Below are 22766 nucleotides of genomic sequence, written 5' to 3'. Positions count from 1 at the left end.
TTTATTGTTTTAAAGAAAATTCGAAGTTACGCACACGACATTTTTTATAAAATTAACAAATAATTTTACTTAAAAATAATCAAACTCAATTTACTATAAATTTTTATAGAATTATTTCGAAATATCAAGTGCTTTGCCAATTAATAATTTCGCATACAAATTACTTATGGATGATAAAATACGAAGTGTTCCTTAGTAAATGTATACAGGACATAAACTCGAACGCAGCCATTAAAGTTTCCACGAGGGAGAAAAGTTAATCACGATTTATGATTGAAATATATCATCTTGTTGAATGCTAATAAATTCGCTATAAATATGAGAACATTACTTGCGTTAAACACAGACAATTGGCTTGGAAAGTAACAAACATTTACTCATATTAAGCTCCATGTACATTTTGAGACGCGATAGCCCTGTGTTTAGCGTACATCCTAACCGATGACTTCGGATTCAAACCGAACCAAGCACCACTGAATTTTCATGTGCTTAATTTGTGTTTATAATTCATCTCGTGCTCGGCGAAGAAGGATAACTTCTTGAGGAAACCTGCACGTGTCTCATTTAAAAAAAAAATGACACCACCAAACCGCATTGGAGCAGCGTTGCGTTCAACGCAACATTCAAGCTTTTGAATTCTTGGTGGTATAGAAAATTTTCTTGAGAAAACCTGCATGTGCTGGATGTAGGTACTTGTTTGCAACGTGGACTTCTATCAAATGGCAGTCCTACCTTCTTTATGAAGACGATTCTTTTTACTTTGGACACTAAAAGCCGCATTTATTGCTATAATTACTATTTTTAATAGTTCCTTTTACTTAACAGCTGTTTATTTGCTTCTTTAAAGTCACTTAAACTCAACTTACGAGCTGACAAGTGTTTAAACTTCAATATAGCGTTTATTTTTGTTGAATTACGATGCAATAAATATCATTATATACCTATATCATACAAATTTTAAAAACACACACATACACAAGGATAATACACGAACAAAATAAAAATACGTGTTATGTAAGATATGTCTATAAATTTTATGTTAAGGAAAGGCCAAACAAAATTTCCATATTCAGTGCCGTATTGCTCAGCGTTTTTGAAATAGCATACTGTGTGTGGACGCAGCCTTATGTCCTGGAATAAAGCCAAACGAAGGATACAAATGCAAATACTATCCGCTTCGAGCAAAAATTAAACGATGATTAATGGCATGCGATAGGAGCTGTATTCTTGTGAATTACCAATTTATTTACAACCAAAGTACCCTAAGCTAGTTGAAGAAAGTATGTTGAGTCTATATTATATTTAGCCTTTACAATAAAGAGTCATAAGAAGTATTTCAAAATTCCTAAAATATATTTTACATCATTAAAAACAGCGCGGCGCCATTTTGAAATTACATTACTCAATAACAGAAAAGGATATAGAGTTGGAATAAGTATTTTAAATATGACTTTTGATACTCAATTTATATCACAATAATTTATAACCCATCATAAATCGAATTATGTTCTTATTTCAAAAAAAGTTATTCCTTAAAAAATATTCCCTAAAAAGTTTTACGTGATGGAGCTCTAAATATTCCATCGCCAAACAACAATGATTACTTATGTTGTTGTTTTTCGGCTTGAAGGGTGAATGAGCCAGTGAAACTACATGCACAGTTTCCATGTGTGCATTAGTATGGAATGGTTTGTGTTGTTTGTGCATTTTTATATTTATGACCGTTAGTGACCACTTACAACCTATCAATATATCAGAAAAAAAAGTTGTATTTTTTCGTATTAGTTACAAAATGAGAGAAATTATAATCATTATCAAAGTCATTCAAAAGTGACAAAGTACTGAAAATAAGGGACTTATAAGTAATATATACGATTAAACTACAGACGATACTTAAGTTAATACTATTATCCATTGAACGCGTGCGAAATTAAATTGATTTTAAATTAGGTCCATAATAACCGTATAAAGTCGACTCTCGCTTAAATTTAACTTTTGAGTCAAATCCAAGTTTTTTCGTACATAAATAATTTCTGACTATAACAAGCTGTCAATGAACTAATAGCTAAATTAAACGGTGATTTATTTAATATTTTATAGCAAACGTGTAGTTCGTGTAATGCGGAGACCGTTAAAATGTAATTCGAAATATAGTACAGGTTGACAGTTTTGCAAATTAGCCGGTGATAGAAACTGTTCTAACAATATAACGGAAACCTATAAAACATATTTATATACATTACTAGCGACCCGGCCCGGCTACGCACAGACAATGCTGATGCTAAATGTACTACTACAGAATTTGTTTATGAAACTAAAATTGTCAGTGTTTTTGTACTAAATTTTGTGCATGTATTATATACAAAAACATCCTCTCGAATCAATATCTACTAAAAAAAACCATCAAAATCCGTTGTGTAATATTAAACACCTAAGTATACATAGGGACAGATAGTGGTAAGCGACTTTGTTTTGTACTATGGAATGATTAAATACTGATTTACTTTAAAATAAGATTCGTAGTATGACTAAATTGTTTAATAATTTTCCCTCAACAGTGTTTATAAGTGAACTTGCTATTGTACCGAGCATTTCGATGGATTGGATTTCGAATTGTGATTAGTCATTTAAAAATCAACCGTGAGTAATGCATGTGTCATATACGATAGTATTTCGTAACTCCATCAGTTACTCCAGTTCGTAATACAGATGCTTATAATTTATTTTGCTGATATACGAATCATAATCAATCCATTTACGACCACCAGCGTAGATGTTACCGACTCATTTTTATTATGACAGTCATTACTTTGTAAATTTTATGAAATAACAAGAAAATTAAATGTGTCTTCGAACATAAAAGGGTTAATGACCGCTGAGTACCTATAATTAGAATTTTTATTTTTCATTTTATACTTGTATTTATGACTCACACTAACGTAAAAAGTTAAACTTACATATAAATTAAATAAGAAACACACTTTGATATAAATTAATATAAATCTATATTATGGCTAATTCCCGATATAAAGTATGTTATACGAATTGTGCTAATATATTTTCTGTGCTCAAATGCATACTAAATGCCATAGCGATCGATTGGACGATATATTTTATTTTAATTGATAATAAATAATATCCATTACATATACACATTAGCTCTATAAGAAACATATACTGGGATATAAAATTATATATTTGTTGCGCCTGTAATAATACAGTCTTACCTTTGAAACCGGGATACAACCACACTAAATATTTCTCTGTAAAGGTAGGATATGTGCCGAGTTAGTAGTTCCAAAGTCCTTTCATAAAGTAAAGTTCAGAAGTTTATATAAATAAACATTCTTGTTCTTGAAATTGTCAAAAACACATACTCCCACGACATGACGTCAAACAGCGTCAAAATCAAAAGATCAATTTTATATGACGTACTAGTAGTCGCCAGCGGCTTCGCTCAGAGTTGGTTATCATGTGTCAGGCAAAGGAGCCTATGTCTTGAAGTTTAAGTTTGCTTCATTCCAAATGTTATCAAATCGGTTCAGCGTGTGGTCGTGAAAGAGCGAGATAACAGACAGAGTTACTTTCACATTTATTATATTAATATACATAGATAATATTTCTTTCAAAATACATATTATAAATCAATATTATGAAACGATTATTTATAATCAACGATAATATTATAACTTGTATACGACGTGATTATTATATTAATTCAGATGAATTTCACATAATTATGTAAATATAATTAATCGATTAAATATGCAAATGACAAAACCATGTTATAGGTGTATAATATTTGCGAATGAGAAACAAGATTTCCGCATCGAAGAATGTTGGTTAAACGCCAATTTTTTATAGATATCAGTGATCGTATAACTATTTTCAATGCCGAAATTATTATTATATTTGACACGCTTATATTTATCTTTAGAAACGAATATTACACACGATACATATCTTGATCAATGGTGTTGCAAGTATCAATACTGTATTATCTTGGATGTAAAATATTTGCCCACGCACTATCTTGTATCGTTAAGCTTACTCAAACGTTCTTATCATCTCCGGTTGCAGTTGATAATGGGTTTTGTGATGCGAGCATTGTGCTAGTGTTACTTGTGGTGCTTTAACGATTATACAATATACTTATACCTACAACCTAAAGCCCACGTCGTTCCTGTTAGTATTAGCTACGAATCTGCATAATACAGCTTGATACTTTTTACTTATACTTTTACTTGGTGGTAGGGCTGTGTGCAAGCCCGTCTGGGTAGGTAACACCGACTCATCAGTTATTCTACCGCCAAATAACAGTACTCAGTATTGTTGTATTACGGTTTGAAGTGAGCCAGTGTAACTACAGGCACAAGGGACATAACCATCTTAGTTCCCAAGGTTGGTGGCACATTGACGATGTAAGGAATAATTAATATTTCTCACATTGTCATTGTCTATGGGTGATAGTGACCACTTACCAAAAGGTGGCCCATGTGCTCGTCCATCCTATACCATAAAAAAAACATAGTCCTATTAGCTACGAGTCTGGATTACAGCTTGATATTTGCGAACTTAAGCATAAAAAAATTAAGTAACAATATTAATGCCCCGCCGCTGAACAAAAGCCTCGTTTCCTATTTGAGGAAGTTAAGCTTACTTCGCGTTGCTGAAATATGACATTGGATGTTTACGTGACAAAATTCCGACACATGCAGTTCTCACGATATTTACAAATTCAATTTTACTTGCCTGCATTCGAACCTACAATTATCATTTCAAATTAATTTATTCCAACCACTGAGCTATCTTAGCTCACTTCAAATGCTCAATTAATTTCAAATGTACATTTTTTTTAAATCGATTATATTGTTGAATTCCAGGCAGGATATATTAATTTAAATAATTGTATTAACTAACATGACTGTATTTTTTTAAATGCTGAAAAAGAGTAACTACCGAATTTCTTGCCGGTTCTTCTCGGTAGAATCTTCTTTCCGAACCGGTGGTAGCTTCACTTAATTGTTAAATGACGATTCAATAGTGCTTGTAAAAGCACACTTGAATAAAGTTTATTTTGATTTGATTTGATATAATGCTATTTTAATACAGACAACTAATGCTAATTTTATTGTTATTAGAGATTACGCCACCTGTCACAAAGACGTAGTACTATGAGCGATGATTCATAATGTACAAACATACACGGAAGCGAACTTCTTCCGCGGTCCTTAATGTCCGTCCGTGAGTTGAAAGTCACTATGAGAATACAACATGAATACCCTTCTAGACATTTTGTTACATAAACACGTAATTAAATACTAAATACTTAGTTCCTTGTGTCTTAAAGGCAATGAGATAAATTCTCTGTTCGATTACAAAAGAAGTCTGATGCTCTGTAAGTCACATGTATTGATAAATAAAAATATCAATAGCATCATTGTCGATAAAATTCTTTATATTATGGAATGTACATTATTTATATACGTTTTATATGTAGTATTATATTAGTAACGTGCGAAGTCTTGACACGGGGTAAAAAAAGTTGTTATACTGTTATTGAAGAATAGACAAAGTATATAATATCGCTAAATCAATGTGTATTTCTTTTGTTTTTATATCTATTTATTGTATTAAATTATTGTATTAAACTGATTGCGCTATTTGAGAAGGATTTAAATGCAGGGTTTTTGATTATCACGATAATATGTTTACCTCTATTTTATGTATAATTTTGCAAAATAATCTTCAAGCTAAGTCATTCAAGATATTTTCAAATGAATGAACAACAATTCAAGCACTCTTAAAATATATTAACAGCTTGCTTGCCTTGCTTTGTTTGTATACTAATAGATTTGTTATTATCGATTCAGCGCCATCTAGTGACAAGTTATAACAACACGATTTAAAAAAGTACTCAAAACATTTTTTTTTCAATCGGGTGGAAACAGTAATCAGTAATAAATATACTAACATATATTACTAGCTACTACACATACTCAAAATTTTAATACATTTATAAAAGAATATATTTAGTTTTGCGCAAATGAATTGAAAGTATTCACGTGATTTATTTATTTTGCTTCCTAACTCGTATGGCCGGAATTTACACGGAAAATACGCAAGGACATCATTACCTGCATACCGAATGTCATTAGTGAGAGTGTTTACGCCGTACTGGGTGTCCCTTAGCTTGTCTCTTCAAACGCACTTGCCTTTCAAGTTTCTTTGAAATAAAACGGATGTGGTAATATGTGCTAGTTCTTGACTAGGGCTATTTGAAACTTCGGTATTAAATTAATTCAATTTCGAAGCCCAATACTCATACTGACTAATATGTTATGTATTTAAATATTGTTTATGTGAATTACGTATTGTATATTTAAGTGTTAGCTATAGATTATGTTGCTATTTATTTTCTAGTTTAAAGAAAAGTAATTGTCCCTTCCAAATGTTAAAATATTTGGAAGGGACTATGAATTAAAGACGACCTCCGTGGTCGAGTAGTGTGAATACCGGTTTTCATGGGTAAGCCACTCCGAACCCAAGACAGGTTCGATTCCCAGCCGAGTCGATGTAGAAAAATCATTAGTTTTCTATGTAGTCTTGGGTCTGGGTATTTGTGGTACCGTCGTTACTTCTGATTTTCCATAACACAACTGCTTTAGCTACTTACATTGGGATCAGAGTAATGTACGTGATGTTGTCCAAAGTTAAAAAAAAAATTAAAGGCATATATACATTATTTGTGCGTAAAAAGTATCAAATGAGCGTAGAAAATATTTTCGAATATCATATTACTGTTCATTAGGAAATCTAAAAGCTAAAATTGCACGGCTTTCGATACTCATGACATTCGATAACCCGGTCTCGATCCTAACGATGTGGTTGCATATACGTTTGTGCAAGATGCATAAATTATCACATATGATGCTGAGGAGCGACTCATTTCATGGGATCAAAGGTCGACGAACTCTTGGCGCCAATTTGATTTAATCTGTTTTATGTAATCGATTATTACCATTAACTGCACACTTTTCTTAATTTTTATGATATTATTATTTTAATACATTTAATTTAATTAATATATTTAATTAATACGTAATATATATACGTAAAAAATAATCATTTATAACTGTGCATTGATATATTGATTGATTAAAGTATAATGTAAAATAAAGACACGATATAGAAATTTATAATAGAAACGCGCCGTCCAAAAGTTTGTCCTTGTAGGTACCCAGGACGCTGGCAGTATAATCTATCTGAATTGCAAGACTTTAAACAAATCGAATTAACATATATTTTTAATAATTTACTAGTAGATCCCACCATGCGTCCCTGTGGCTACACACGACAATGCATAGCCAAAACACTCTGAAACATGCTCTTTATAAAGGCACAAATTTCATGACAAAACATTCCGCGGTTTTTGCTTGATGCACGTTAAAAAAACCAACTATGTTTTTATATATACAGATGTAGATATCAAAAGGCACTGTGGCATTCCATTAATGTGCAAAAAATTGGTCCATTACCTTCCAAATAAACGGAACCGTAGATAACATTAATGTTACTTTTAATTTTGTCTGATTAAAATATCCGTTAGTGTTTTTATAATCATTTTTTAATATTACAACACTTCGCCGTATGAATTCCACTTGAATATAATGAGTTGATTTAGATGTTCTCTTTGTATGTGATAAGAAATATCGTTATCGAAATATCGATTGCTTTGCATATATAAAAAGTCGATTACACAATTCGCTTTTGTCACGAGCAAGGCTAAGAATCGTTACGTGATTGAGCGTACGATACTTACGACAATGGAAAGTAGTCTCGTATCTTAATTAATTACAATGATGATCAGAATTTAAAATTATTTATAAATAAACTTGTCTTATGACCTGTTTCATGATACAGTTTTTTTTAAGTGCAATTTTACAATGACTTAAACTGTATTCAGCCGATATTAACGAGAATGTGTCGTAAAAAGTTTTTATTAATATACAGTTTTTTTTATTGCTGAATATGTCGCCAGTTCTCTCTTATTCAGTGTTACGAATTTTGTATAGACATTGATCTCTGTTACTTCTTCATATCGGAAGTTCTAATACTAATTAATTATTCTATATGTTCATCCATAAATATAAATAATGTTACTTAGTAAATATTTTTTATTTCTTATTTATCTGCCATTTATGTTTTAGATGTGCAAAAATCATGCACCAAAAATAATTCCGTTTCATAAAAATCGAATACATGACAACTACTTAATATACAATATTATTCGCTAATATCGTGCTATGTAAAAGAACGAATATATATTGAATTAAATTTTAATAAAACGATATAGGTACACTCTATCACATCAACATCTTACAACACTTTGCGTCTAATTGCAACTAGACAAACTGGTTGTAAGATTGCTTAATTTTTTGCACTTAAACCGACCTGCTATGAGACTACAGGTGACTCTGTTCAAGTTATATTTTTAGCAATTACATCGCTCAGTACCTCGTTAAAGGAGACGAACGACATTTCATTACTCTTGCTGATAGTTAACGAACTTACTGGGACTGCAATGTGTCAACAGCATATTCATTCATTATGCTCGTTGTCGCCTTCTTAGTTATAATCAATGACAGGCTTAGTTACATTAATATGCTCGCAAACTTTTTGCATTTGATATTATTGACTGTCAATTGTTTTTTTAATGGGATTAATTAAAATATGTGTCTTATTTTGTTTTAGTGTCAACATATCGAAGATGGTTTAGATCGACGCAAGATGCGGTGGTTCAGGAAAGGTGAGCCGCCGCGGCTGCTCGCTGTCTCGCCGGAGGCTGAATCAAGATCTACGCGAAGATCGAGAATAGGTAAACAGCATCAATCAATCGTAAATAATGTTTGAGACATTGAATAATTTTCAATAATTTACATAATTACTCAATAAATATCAATTTTATTCCAGATATGTCTCCGGTGCGCTATCCCAATAGAAAAAGTAGCAGTAGTTCCGTGGAAACAAACTTTTACAATTTGAGTGACCAAATAATAATTGTCGAAAAATCTCCCCATCCATGCCATCGAAGTTGCGAAACACCGGTAACACGTAGAATATCATTGCAAAATGGACCCACTTCACCGCAAGAAAGTTGCAACACTAGTCGCAAAAACCGCGGGGGCTCTTTAGAGAAAGAATACGTGGTGTATAGAGAAAAACGAAATCCGTTACTCGATAAAGTTAAAAATACAAAACTATCGTGCTTCAAGTCTAACGCCCCGATGCGACACGGAGACGACGCAGCTTCGACGTCAGGAAGTGATTGCAGTGGATTCGGACACGTTGAAGAGATAACAAATTGCCGATACGTAGAAAATTACCCAGAACACACAGAATTTGAAAATCACAATCCTTGGGTCAAAATGCCGAATTACGATGACGACGTTTTCTTCGCGAAAAGCCCAGTAGAATGTAGCTGGCGAGAAGGCAAATCATTTACTAACAGAGGTGCTAGGTGTTACAGTTCGGGATCAGAATGTGACAGATACCATGTCATACCAAAAGCTGGTACGAAATTATCAAAATCGAGCGATCAAATATTTAACGACGACTATGAAGAATACAATAAACCAATTAACCTAAGTTCCCACAATAAGACTGATAAACTTCAACATAAGGACGAGAAAGATACGATCGGACCTAGTTCTTGTCTTTCAGCTAAACTGCGTGCTATGTCGGACAGATATCTGAAATCTTCGACAAATAAATTTTTTTCCAAGCTATATAAACAAGCTGGCGATGACGACCATACTACACATGGTGAAAATGATACTATAGTTAAGTCAACCAGTGCAATAAGTAAAAGTAGGAAAAAAAGGGGTGGAGTACGCGCAAAACTACGCAGCTTCTCCTACGGAGCTTTGCCTGGCCTTGATGAATTCCAAAAAGGTCATAACTCTGTATTTCATGATGATGTTTATCAGGTTTCCTGTGATGATGAAAATGTTTTAATACAAGACTGTGAAGACGCAGATTCGGGTATTCTAGTCAATGAATCAGCAGCATCATCAATATTTGATAGTGACAGAATATCTTCCCGCTGTGAGAGTTCTGCTTCCCATTCAGTACCACAAGCATCATGTCACAACAGAAGTGTTTCTGGAGATCAGACATATACAAAAGCACGTGTTTCTAACAGAAGAAGCAGAGAAAAAGAGAATCCTAAGCCTAGGTTGCGTCATAATCAAAGAGCTTTGTCCTTGGATAGAAAAGAAATACTTCGACGAATGCCTAAAAATCCCGATCATGCTGAACCCCAATTTTTACAGTTGACTGAAAAACAGAAGATGCGGCAAAGAGACGCTAGTCATGGAGACTGTGGGATACCTCCTATACCTCCTTGTCGCAAACCTGCTAAAAATAGTTCTAATAAAGTACAATCAGAATTTAAAGTTGTCAGAATTATGAGAAAAAATCCCTGTGACGAGCTAGGTATATTCATCGCTAAAACAAAGCTCGTTGATGAAGGCCATGTTGGATATTTAGTTGCACACGTAGTTCCTGGTGGATTAGCTGATAGGTAAGTTAAGTTTGTTAAATCTTCAAAATAAAAAAGTTTCAATGCTTTTGTTTATTTAACATTATAAGATTAATTGGTTTTCAATCGTTATAAAATATGTTTTTAACTATTTCAGGGAAGGAACATTACGTATCGGAGATGAACTCCTCAACGTGAATGGTAGAAGACTTCGTGATCTTACGATGTCTGAAGCTAAGGAAGCATTACGATCTGGATCATCGGAAATCGACATAGTAATTTGTAGACAGCGCGAAAAAATTGCACTTGAAACAAGACAAAGAGAACACACGCAGAAGAACGTCATGTTAATGCGAGAAAGTTCCGTAGATTATGAAAATGCAATAATATTAGGTAAAGAGAAACGTAATGATAAGTATGACATCAGGATAGACCCACGTCACACCCAGGACGAATCCTCGTGTAATCGCGCCTCGTTATCAGCGACGGACGAAGCGGATGGTCCCGCGGACACGCATACTCGCTTCCTGAAAGGTCAGAACGCAAGCTATAGCAGTATGAACAACAAGTTATTGCGTCGGCAGGTCGTGAGTTACGGTGGTGCAAATAAAGACGGACTAACGCTCAGTTGTACGGGCGATATTGTTGACGTTGATGTACCGGACGGTGTTGAACGGACTACGGAAAAAAATGATGGTGAAAGTGATATTCAAACCCAAAATACCAATAATTTTTGCACGCTTCCCCGAAGGCCGCGTGCACCAACACATACGTATCACACCATTACTTTTGAAAAAGGACATGGTAAGAAACCACTCGGTTTCACAATAGTAGGAGGACGTGATTCCCCCCGAGGCCCCTTGGGAATCTTTATAAAAAGCATCCTTCCCCAAGGTCAAGCGATCGACGATGGCAGACTCAAAGCGGGTAAGTTGCAAAATATTTATTTATTGCGTAAATTCAAATATAATGTTTACCGAGCACTCATTCGAGTATGTAAATTAATATGAAAAGAAAGTATGGTAACTCACCAAACTTTATTATAATGTCAAACTAAGATCGATACCTACTTTTGATCGCACTTTGTTATCAAAATCGTAATGTACTATTACAAAAGACTGTTCTATTTTGATTACGATTCGCATTAGCGATAAAACGTTTGTAACAAATTTAGTATTCGATAATGATTATAGAAAAAAAAATGTATTCATCACAACTCGATTACCATTTGATGACACTGGCTTTGTGCTGACCCACCTTGGTAGGAAGCAGTCACGTTTTACCTTTTCAAATGCCAAAAAACAATGTTGTGACAGTGTTACTTCAGACACAGGAGACATAACACCTTAGTTTCCAAAGATTGTCGCATATTGGTGATATAAGGAATATTTATTCAGTTAATATTTCTTACAACCTATACCTATACCTATATGCATTGGTATAGGTATAGGTTACCTATGGGTGGCCGTAACCACTTGCCATGTAGTAGTTAAATCTAAAATAAATAAAGTATAACATTCACGGAAATATATTTTTGCCAAAGTGTTAATTTCGCACTGACCCTTTTAAATTTTCATTTTCAGGTGATGAGGTGTTAGCAGTCAACGGCCAAGCATGTCATGAGTTAGCTCACGTGGAAGCACTTGCTCTATTCAAAGCTGTGCGAACAGGACCCATAGAGCTGAGAGTTTGTCGCCGAGTAAAGAGCCAGTACGTAAATAGAGTGTTTTAAAATATAGATATTTGTATTAATTTCGAAATTTAAAAATTCTATCTATACAAAAAATTAGAATGTCTGTTTGTAATATTATAACAGCCCTTTTTTACTCATTGCATATGTATGTATAATACACGGTACATATATCAAAATAATATTTTTTACCATTTTTGTCTGTCTGTTTGTTCTGGCTCATGTCAGGAACGGTGGGACCGATTTTGTCAGGACTTTCACTGGCAAATAACTGTCGTAATAAGGAGCAACTTAGCTACAATATTTTTTCTTTTTTCTTAAATTCAAATGCGCACAAGGTCGCGGGTACAGCTAATATAAAGTGAAAATGCAATATGTGTTCGTTTTTTGTTTATCTATAATAATACAATGTATCTTGAACATTTAACGACATTCTATAATCATATGTCATGACACCATTTGCAATTATATCATATAAATTATAGCCGATAATGTCACAACAAAAGAAAATAATTGGAGTAAATCGGAGTCATTGTTTTGCTTTAACGATATAAATTACCCTTTAAGCAATTAAATAGAACAATTAATGATAATTATAATTATGTTTTAAACATATTCCTCTGTTTGTATTTTCAGGTCTACCAAAGCAAAATCCTGCACAGATCTGCTTAATGACGACGATTGAATCTAATTTCAACAACAGTTAATGGTAACTCGAATCAATGTATTTGATTAATACTTACAAATAGTATTCTAGCTTAATTTTTTGACGTTTCATTCCGTGTGAAATAATAAGCTGAATACATTTTTGACAAGCATTTGAACCACCATTTTGAAAGAATTATAAATCAATTATGCTTACTGCCATAAGTAAATTGTATTTTCACAGATGTCAAAATGAGTGTGCAAAAATTCAATTTTATCTGTTCGGTGTAAATGATTTAAAATTCAGTCAAAAATTTGAGCCACGTTTTAAAATATGAAATAAAATAAAGGCTTATAAAATTATTTAAGTTTGAAATTCAATCAAATGTTGCAAAATCATTATGTAGTTACATGCAAATTATATATAGCTATTATGTGAACATTTGATAAATAGATTTAAAAAAAATGTATCAATTGTGCCATTTATATTGTAAAGCACGCTCTCAATAAACAATTATTTATAATCTGTAGTATCAAAATTGTACGTCATTATCTGTACCTGATTTTTTTTAATACAGAAGCTCAATCATCGTGCACATTGTAATTAAGGTTAATCCCAAAGATAAAATTAGGTAACTATCGTTTAACCTTTAGCATTTACAGAAAATATCGATTTGTAAAAAGTCGATATTTTCTCTAAATAATAATATATTTAAATGCAGTTAGTTACTAATAATTTTAGGGCGTCTTAAGACTGTGCTGTTTAATAATTTACAATGCAAATTGTATATTTAATTATTATGTTATACCAATAATAAAATAAAGTAACAAAAACAATTGACAACGTCTATAAAAAAATTAAAAAATTGTGAACAACTTTTTTGTTGCTTAACAGTTTTCTGAACAGTTTTTGTTAAACTTCATGAAGATTAATGTTAAATTATATAATAGTTAAAATTTTAAATTTTTGTAGAGGGTAGACGGTGTCCATTAGAAATATATTGTTAATGTTTTGTAATTAGATTACAATATCGTGAACACAAAATGCAATAAGATATTAAACACTCTATTAGAACAAATAATTACATGTAATGAAATGTGTGTAGTGTGATTATGATCTGACTACCTACTGTGATAGTTTGTGTCGGTTTGAATACAATATAGTAAAAAGCACTACATTATGTCAATCAAATATGTAATTACAGAGCAAAAATGACGAATGGCGAAAATAGAACAAAATTAGAATTTTATGAAAATATAAATTCTTAATTTTTTTTAAATGTTTTGTACAAATTAATTTGAATCAAACACAATTTTATAGTCATTTGGAATATGGTTTCCAATATGAATTTTTATACATAATAACTTTTATGCCTATTCATGATTCCCTAAAAACAAAAAAAAAACAACTTCAATCAATTCTGTATTTTTTCTATATTTATTATGTTTGCTCAATGCTCATTTGTTTTTAAATATCATATTGAAAAACTGATTCAAAATGACTACCTGCATGATAATATCCAATATTATTTAATAAAGATTCAATAATTAATATGCTTAAGCTTATTAGAAACTGTTATTAGTAGAATTAAATTCTTGAAAACTTATTTTATTGTACATATCATTTATTTTACTGTAATTATGAAATTAAAATTGTTTTAAAATGTCCTTGAAATAACGTGTGGTTTTCTTTAAACTTATTTTTATGGTATAGGTTGGCGGACGAGCATATAGGCCACCTGATGGTAAATGGTCACCATGACCCATAAGCAATGATGCTGTAAGAAATATTAACTATTCCTTGCATCGTCAATGTGCCACCAACCTGGGGAACTAAGATGTTATGTCCCTTGTGCCTATAGTTACACTGGCTCACTCACCCTTCAAACCGGAACACAACAATACTGAGTACTGTTATTTGGCGGTAGAATAACTGATGAGTGGGTGGTACCTACCCAGACGGGTTTGCACAAAGGCCTACCACCAAGTACTCTTTTAACTTTACTTCCAAACATTAAGCCTTATTGTATGTGTATAAAAATGATGATGACAGCTGAACCTGCTCCTTTATACTGCCCACTCAAGAACGCAATCAAAAAAGGCAAGGCCTGCTCAGAATTAAAATTACTTAACTCGATACCAGATTTGATCTAAATTGATTCAGCGGCGGAGAAATAAAAGTAAAGATTTTAATTTCCTCTTATTTATTTATTTATTAAATTCTGTGTTAACACACAAGTATTAATGACTATGACCTTAAATAAGGGGCAACAACGTACCCAAAATATCTCGTAGTTACTAATGTCAATGAGTAGTGGTAGTGACTATCTGTCAGGTGAGCTTTCTACCTTTTATATTAATACCATTTCAAGAAATAGAACATCATTATTATAATATTTTTAAAACAGATATAATGTATTCGAAAACCTGCCTGCCATTTTCCGATGGAAGCAGTTCATAGTACAAGAATTAAAATCATTATTTATTTCCAAAAACTATCTTTTAAATTACTGTTGAGCAGAGACATCGAGTTTTGCCGATCTGTACTAAGAGGTGTCATGCAATAGAACTAGTACGTCAGTTGCTTGATAGATGGCGTTAATACAACGGAATTATGACTTTTGGAATTATATAATGTCATCAAGAGATGGCAGTACTCATTTAACAAATGTCGCAATAACGATTTAATATCCTATTTCTACAAAAATAGTGTAGTGTTATTATAAATTATAAATAGATTTCCAGGATTTAATTAATTATTAATCAAAACTACCGAAATTAAGTAATTTAATTAAGTTTCTACGCAATTACACAAATAGGAAACAACCTATTCATATGTGGTTCAATGTAATATACATAAAAACATAATATTATAAAATATGTTTTATTGGAAGTATTTAAAAACAGACAATGAAAAAATCGTACGTAATAGAAAAATAATAGTTTAAAAAATCTTTCCCGATACGTACAAGGAGAACTATCCTCCTAGTAGGTGGGTAGGAGGACATAGGCAAGTTTCAATTACTAGGTTTTTTGTCAAAGTGTAGTCTTTTTTTTTTTTCGCTGGAATAACGCTTTACGCGCTTACGTGGGGGAACCACGTGATGAAAGTGGGGGGGTGTGTGGGACTCCCCAGTTTCCTGGACGCCGAGTGCACCCAGGACCACCGGTACCCTCTCCGTCTTTCGGCGGGCGCCACGGGATCGCTTACGCATGCTACCGTGACGCCCTGGCCAAAGTGTAGTCTTGCATAAGTGGACATTTTTTAAAAACACTATTTTTTGGCTGTTAATACGTTTTTCAATTTTCAAGTTTATCCGGAAGGTGATATATCACGTTGAAAGAAACAGATTAATTACCTCAAGAGCAAAATAAAATAATAAAATAACAAAATTTTACATCAAATTAACTTGATACGGAGTTTAAATAAAATTTTTGACATTTATTTTTTACGTAAAGTGGATAAGTAGTTAAAAGGAATAGTGTTGTATTACAAATAAAGATATTCATTAAAGTCTGCTTAGAGGACAAAATAGCTGAGCTATTGTCGAATGGAATACGTTAATCTAAGACCTGTTTATCTCTACTTCTTTTTCAATTAAAATTGTCTAGAGATTGTTGTAAGTACGTAAAAGGTAGGTTGGACTGGAAATCGCTACCTAATGGTAAGTTGTCAAATAATAATAATAATAAATAAATATGAGACAACATCACATACATTACTCTGATCCCAATGTAAGCAGCGAAAGCACTTGTTTTATGGAAAATCAGTAGTAACGACGGTACCTCAAACACTCAGACCCAAGACAACATAGAAAACTTATGATAACCACGTCGACTCTGACAGGAATCGAACCCAGGACCTCGGAATGGCGTACCCATGAAAACCGGTGTACACAAAAAGAACACGAAGTCCGTCAATTACCATTCCTTACATCACACCAGTGTGCCACCAACCTAGGGAGCTAAGATGTTGTCCATTGTGCCTGTATTTACACTCAGCCCTAAAAATAAAAAAATACTAAGTACTGCTATTTGGCGATAGAATATCTGATGAGTGGGTCGTATCTACCCAGGTAGGCTTCCACAAAGTCCTACCATCAAACTGTAAACAAACAGGTCAAGCTCATAAAAGATTATTAAAAAGAAATTTGTGACGCATTTACAAGAAGTAATAGGTAATAAAAATGGATGGATAGGCGAGCATAGGAGCTTATAGCTAACGTTAGAGCTCTATGCCAATACAAAATGAAGACCATACCTTACATAGCTGCCAACGACGGTATCCAAGATATTCCATCGAAGTAAGTACTCTTCAATTTTTTCGACTCTCGTGTCACATTCGGTAACATACTGTTTAATAGGTCTTAAACTGTTGTCTCTCTTTATCATTATTGATATGTCATACAACAGAAGAAGAGGCAACATTAATAACCAATCCCTAATCCCTACGTAACATTTACAGGTGTGTTTCAATGTCAATTTTTTTTAAAATGTTACTGAAGTATTTTAAGAATGGAGAACGCTACTCCAATTTATGTGCCAGTTTTATCTGTATTGTATCCATATCTAGGGTTGCCAGTAGAGCCGACTAATTTTATAACGCCGTGTCACTAAAATTATATACAATCAAATCTTATTATACTAACTCAGAAAAAAAAACTTCAGTCATTACGTTATTGACATTTTTTTTTATATTTTCACTATAGTCTTTCAAATTACGAAAATCTATTGTAATAATTATCATGTTCATGTTTGAGTATTTAATTTTGTATTTATTTACAAAATAATTTATGCAAAATGCAGACAAGAGATGACTTTATATTTACTTAATGTGTCCCATACGTTCTGGCAGCCCTGTGCATATTGCTAATCTTTGGTTTATCTTGATCGCGTCATAGTTGAATAAGATTCTTTTCGATTCTATCTACAGTGTGAAACTTTCACTCTTATCTAAAATAAATACTTCTAGGAAAAACTAGTATCACGCGATACAGATGATGCAGGGAATATTTATTATCATACATTTTTATCGATTTAAAATGTGTTTGAGTATATTAAAAAAAAAAACAATTATATTGTTATAAAATCAAAAATTTAAAATGTTTAATATATCAGTAAAAGGAATATATTTTCATCTAATATTTAAGTAATAGAACTAATATTTTACGTTATTCAATAATGTCAACAGTTTTAATTAATTGGCACAGACTAAAATATTCAGCCTAAAAATGTGAAATTAAAATGATTTAAACAACGTGAAATGTCATCTACCCGGTAGATATAAATTAACATAATTACAGATTGAAAATAAATAAATATTGTTCCATCCCCACCACCTTGATGTCCGAAAATCCACAACTCTCTGTGGCCAGCCTTCGCCTGTGTTTTTTCCGAACCGATACGATTTGGGAATCTTCATAAAAAGGGCGTACTGCTTCCTTAAGAGCCGGACATCTGCAAGCCCCCCGGCGTTGCATATGTCCATGGGCGGTGGTGATCACTTTCCATCAGGTAAGCCTCCTGTTCGTTTGCCCGCTATAACATAAAAAAAATGACATTATATCTTACTGTCTGTCGTGCCTTTCACGATCACGCAAACACGCTGCGAGTCGGTCTTAAACCCAAATCGCGTCAATAGATATTTCACATAAAAAGCCCAAATCTATAAATCCTCGAGATTCTTCTTAAACTCTTCCTCAAACTCGAGATTGTATTATCAACGGGATTACTGATAACAAGCGTTGCATCACATTTAAGTCTAAACTTGCACTACTTTTACAGCATCACTGTCAGTGAAGTTATCTCTTATTTCGAACAATCTCTCGAGTCGCAACGTTCTCTTATCAATGACATAATAAGGCTGGGAGGCAGCTTTGGAAAACACAAAATCATTTGATGCTATCGGTTATTTATAATTTAACATAATTCCTGTCGTAGATGTAATGAATCATGTATTGTTATTTCAAAGCAGCAAATTGATCATTTTTAGACATAATATGTATAAGATATTAGCGCAATATGCAAATTTCAAAACAAATATCAGATATATTTATTGTTGATACATCAAATGACATATATCAAAGGTTTAGGGGTACAAGGTCTGTACATCTAAGATGAGATGAGACCCCGTATCTTAGGGGCCAGTGACTGCCAATCAATGTTTACATTTATTAGACTTACTTTTTACTTTTAATTGAATGCTTAAATGTATTAAGAGAGTACAAAGAAACCTCGAATTCATTTGTTCGCTTTCGACGCTTGAATATGACACATGATATATACCTTGGACACCGGTCGCAAACTTCGTATATTTTTACTAAAATATTAAAAATCTAAAGTATTATTTAAAATATTTAAACCCACAACTAATTTCGTTAAATTACCAGTTATGTCTATCAATAAAAAGAACGTCCTATCTACCGTTATCTCCTGTACTACACTGTTTGTTTACCTGATCGTTGCGTGAGTGTCAGTGACTGTCGTGATTGTACTTTTTTCGACTGCGTACTTATATGTCGGAGTATTCGTGTATTTTATAGCGTACATCGTACTCATCTAGCCATATGTATGCTTATATATACGCTTAGTATTCATCGTGAAAAATCTTTTCGCACTTTTCTTCAACGAAAAAGAAATTTCACACATGAATACAAGTTCTTATCGAGGTTTACAGGTTTAAAACAATTGGTACAGTCACGTTAATACTTATATATATTTTAAAAATCGAATCGCAATTATGTCCTTAATTTTATTAATTGTGCATTTTATTATCTTTTTCATTTAAATTGTTAACTTTTCCAAAGTATTATCTACACTGTTTCAGGCCTAATAAGATTTTAGCGTAACCCTTTCATAACGTTATTACATAGTAACAAGGAAATGCTTTTACTGGCCTCTAAGATAGGCTGGTCCCTAGACCGTATTGTCGTCTAGAGGATTGTAATATCCGAAGGATATTTAATATTTACCCCTCTCTAGAGGAAGTGGGGCGTTTATTAAAGAGACAGTAGATTCAATTATTGCATTTGTTTATATTCATCGCTATTCTTTATTATTATTTATTTTAGAGTAGTAGTTCCCAAACTTACTTTTCACGTGGACCACTTTCAAAATTTTATTTGTTTCGGTGGATATTTCTACCATATTCTTAAAGTCGCCAAAAAATAAAAATTGTGTCGCTTCTGAGTTCTGTCCCTATATTCCGATACGTAAAATGAAAACGAAAAAAAGTACATTTTCTCACACTTTACTTATAATAAGAATAGACTACATGAGAAAATTAATAACGTAAATAAAATAAATAATAAATAAATATGAGACAACATCACATACATTACTCTGATCCCAATGTAAGTAGCTTAAGCACTTGTGTTATGGAAATCAGAAGTAACGACGGTACCACAAACACCCAGACCCAGGACAACGTAGAAAACTAATGGTAATCTACATCGACTCGACCGGGAATCGAACCCGGGACCTCAGAGTGGCGTACCCATGAAAACCGGTGTACACACCACTCGACCATGGAGGTCGTCAATATAAGTATATAACAATTTTGCTCTTTACTATCAAAAGCAGATAAATTTTCGTGGACCCCTACGTAGACCCCATCATAACTCCCACGAACTCCTGGGGATCCACCTGGACCGCTTTGGGAATCACAGTTTTAGAGTAAATAAAATAAAATGAGTATCTTAGGTTTTAATAAAAGTTCGACTAACGATAGATTACCAAACACAGCTTGTATCTTTCAGATTCAACGTGAAGTTTTATTACAGGCACACTGATTCCTTCCTTCCCGGTAATCTTTCTGTCCTGGTCTTACTGTGGTCGCTCTATGTGTGATGATGACCACTGTCCTCTTGTGGACGTTACTAGACCATTCATATTAATAAATCGACAGGTCGAACCGAATTAATTAATCAGCATAATTTTCCGATTGCAACAAAAAACACACTAATTCGATTACACTATGTGTATTGTTTTTAATAAAGATGTATCACAAAATACCTACAATAAACCTATTGTTACTTTGGCCGATTTATTTTTTTAATTGTATGAATATAATAAAAATAACTATAAACAATTTTTCGTTAGTATTCTATGCGTTTAGTTCACGTATCGTTCATTCGATTCATTTGAAACTTTGCACAATTGTTTTTTCTTGACGATTTCTGTCATAATATCGGCCTTATAATATGTGGCACGCGAGGCGTTTTGTACATCTATTTAAAAAAAAATTAAAGCACCGTCGCAGCACATGGCTGTCATTAGCCAGTATAATATAATATTATAAGTCAACGTTAAGAAAGATTCAATCTTTACAAGCAATATCCAACGGTCATTTCTGACTTTCATCCGCCAATGAGTTTTATGTTTCCTTTCAATAACTTCCTTTATACGAGGCATATAATTTATTAAAACAATAAAATGCAAGTTATATATAAAATGACTTTAATTTCTTATACATTGCAGTAATACGTAAAAATAAAGAAAGTCTTAGTAAATGGTATTGAAATCTTTATCAAATAAAGTGTATTTGATAAAGTTTTCAACACCATTTACTAATGGAATAAGCACATTTCATTTACCTGAAAACACGTATATTTTTAAAAATTACTAAATCAAACCTTTTATAACATCATTATAAATGTCAAAATCGTATGCAGTTATAGACCATTAAAAACCGTGAATAAAAAAAAAATGTTTTTTGTTGTTTTAAGTTATCCTCAACTTATCGTATGTATTTGGTTATATAACATTACAGATTATACATACCTTCCCGTGAAGATCATTTTCACGTAAAAGATTGATAATTATGAAGACACACATCTGAGTTTTGTAGTATTATATGTCCGTAATTATAAAATTGCCTGGAAATATAAGAGGAAGGTATAATAACAACAATACGATACAATACAAAACTTCAAAGACAACAACACAATCGTCAGACCTTAGATTTGAGACGAAAAAACCAAATTAATAGTTATCTTTTCAATATATTTTAGAATGTACATACACATGCAAATAAATATTTTATACAATGACTTAGTTCTAAAACATGGTTATAAATGGTATCCAGCTAATAGCTAATGACGCGTAACAAACCAATAATGGCGATTCCTGCGTGCCTCCAGGATATCAATCAAGGGACGCCTTCCACTTTGAATATTCGCACGTAATCGATGCTATTATTAGAGCGTTAAACATTATTCCTTATTTATGTGTAAACTTTTTATTTTTATACAGATTTATGGCTCGGACATCTTACATTCAGCCAATGTAACGTTAAATTATAAACATAAGGTTATGTAAATAACGTTATCAGATAATAGGTTGTGCGGGAAGTAATTTTGTTAATTCTCAAGAGTGAGTCGATTTAATTTTTCATAACCAACTTGACACTTAAATCGGATAATCATTTATTGTCAATAGAAGATATAGCAAGGTTAACTTTTGAATAAAATGATAGATCGATCGATAAAATTATCGAATTCGATCTTAAAAGAATGAAACTTATAAGAACAAGGAATCGTGCTCACTGCCTCTAATAAGGAAAATGTATGAAACCAGAAAGGAACATATAAAATTAAATCAAAGATTAGTTATATATTATTATAAGAACTACTTCCAACTTTTTAATGTACAGAAATAAATTACTCTCCGAAAAACACAATAGAATCAAAAATAAACTTTACTTAGAATAATATTGGAATCGTTATTTAACAAGATGAATAAAATGTAAAGTCACAACCGGTTCGGAATCTAGATTTGTGGAGCAGTGATTAGATATTAAAGAATAAATTCTATAAAATCAAATTCCTTGTTCCAAGGAGGATTTATTTACTCTATATTTATTAGTGATTGAATTAAATTATTAATGAT

The 22766-nt window shown here is 32.5% G+C and overlaps 1 protein-coding gene across 2 annotated transcripts in view; it reads left to right on the top strand.

The window, feature by feature from the left end:
* Window positions 1-14508, top strand: part of LOC124530022 — a 43471-nt gene extending 28963 nt beyond the window's left edge. For both annotated transcript variants that reach the window (XM_047104007.1, XM_047103998.1), the window contains exons 2-6: window positions 8755-8878; window positions 8974-10585; window positions 10701-11470; window positions 12127-12253; window positions 12870-14508. In XM_047104007.1, coding sequence (XP_046959963.1) covers window positions 8791-8878; window positions 8974-10585; window positions 10701-11470; window positions 12127-12253; window positions 12870-12918 — 2646 coding nt within the window. In that variant the 5' untranslated portion in view covers window positions 8755-8790 and the 3' untranslated portion in view covers window positions 12919-14508. The remainder of the gene's footprint in view (window positions 1-8754; window positions 8879-8973; window positions 10586-10700; window positions 11471-12126; window positions 12254-12869) is intronic.
* Window positions 14509-22766: the final 8258 nt, after the last annotated feature.

The sequence above is a fragment of the Vanessa cardui genome, chromosome 1 (assembly GCF_905220365.1).
Source record: "Vanessa cardui chromosome 1, ilVanCard2.1, whole genome shotgun sequence".
NCBI lineage: Eukaryota > Metazoa > Arthropoda > Insecta > Lepidoptera > Nymphalidae > Vanessa > Vanessa cardui.
This window is presented reverse-complemented; position numbering and strand designations above follow the sequence as displayed.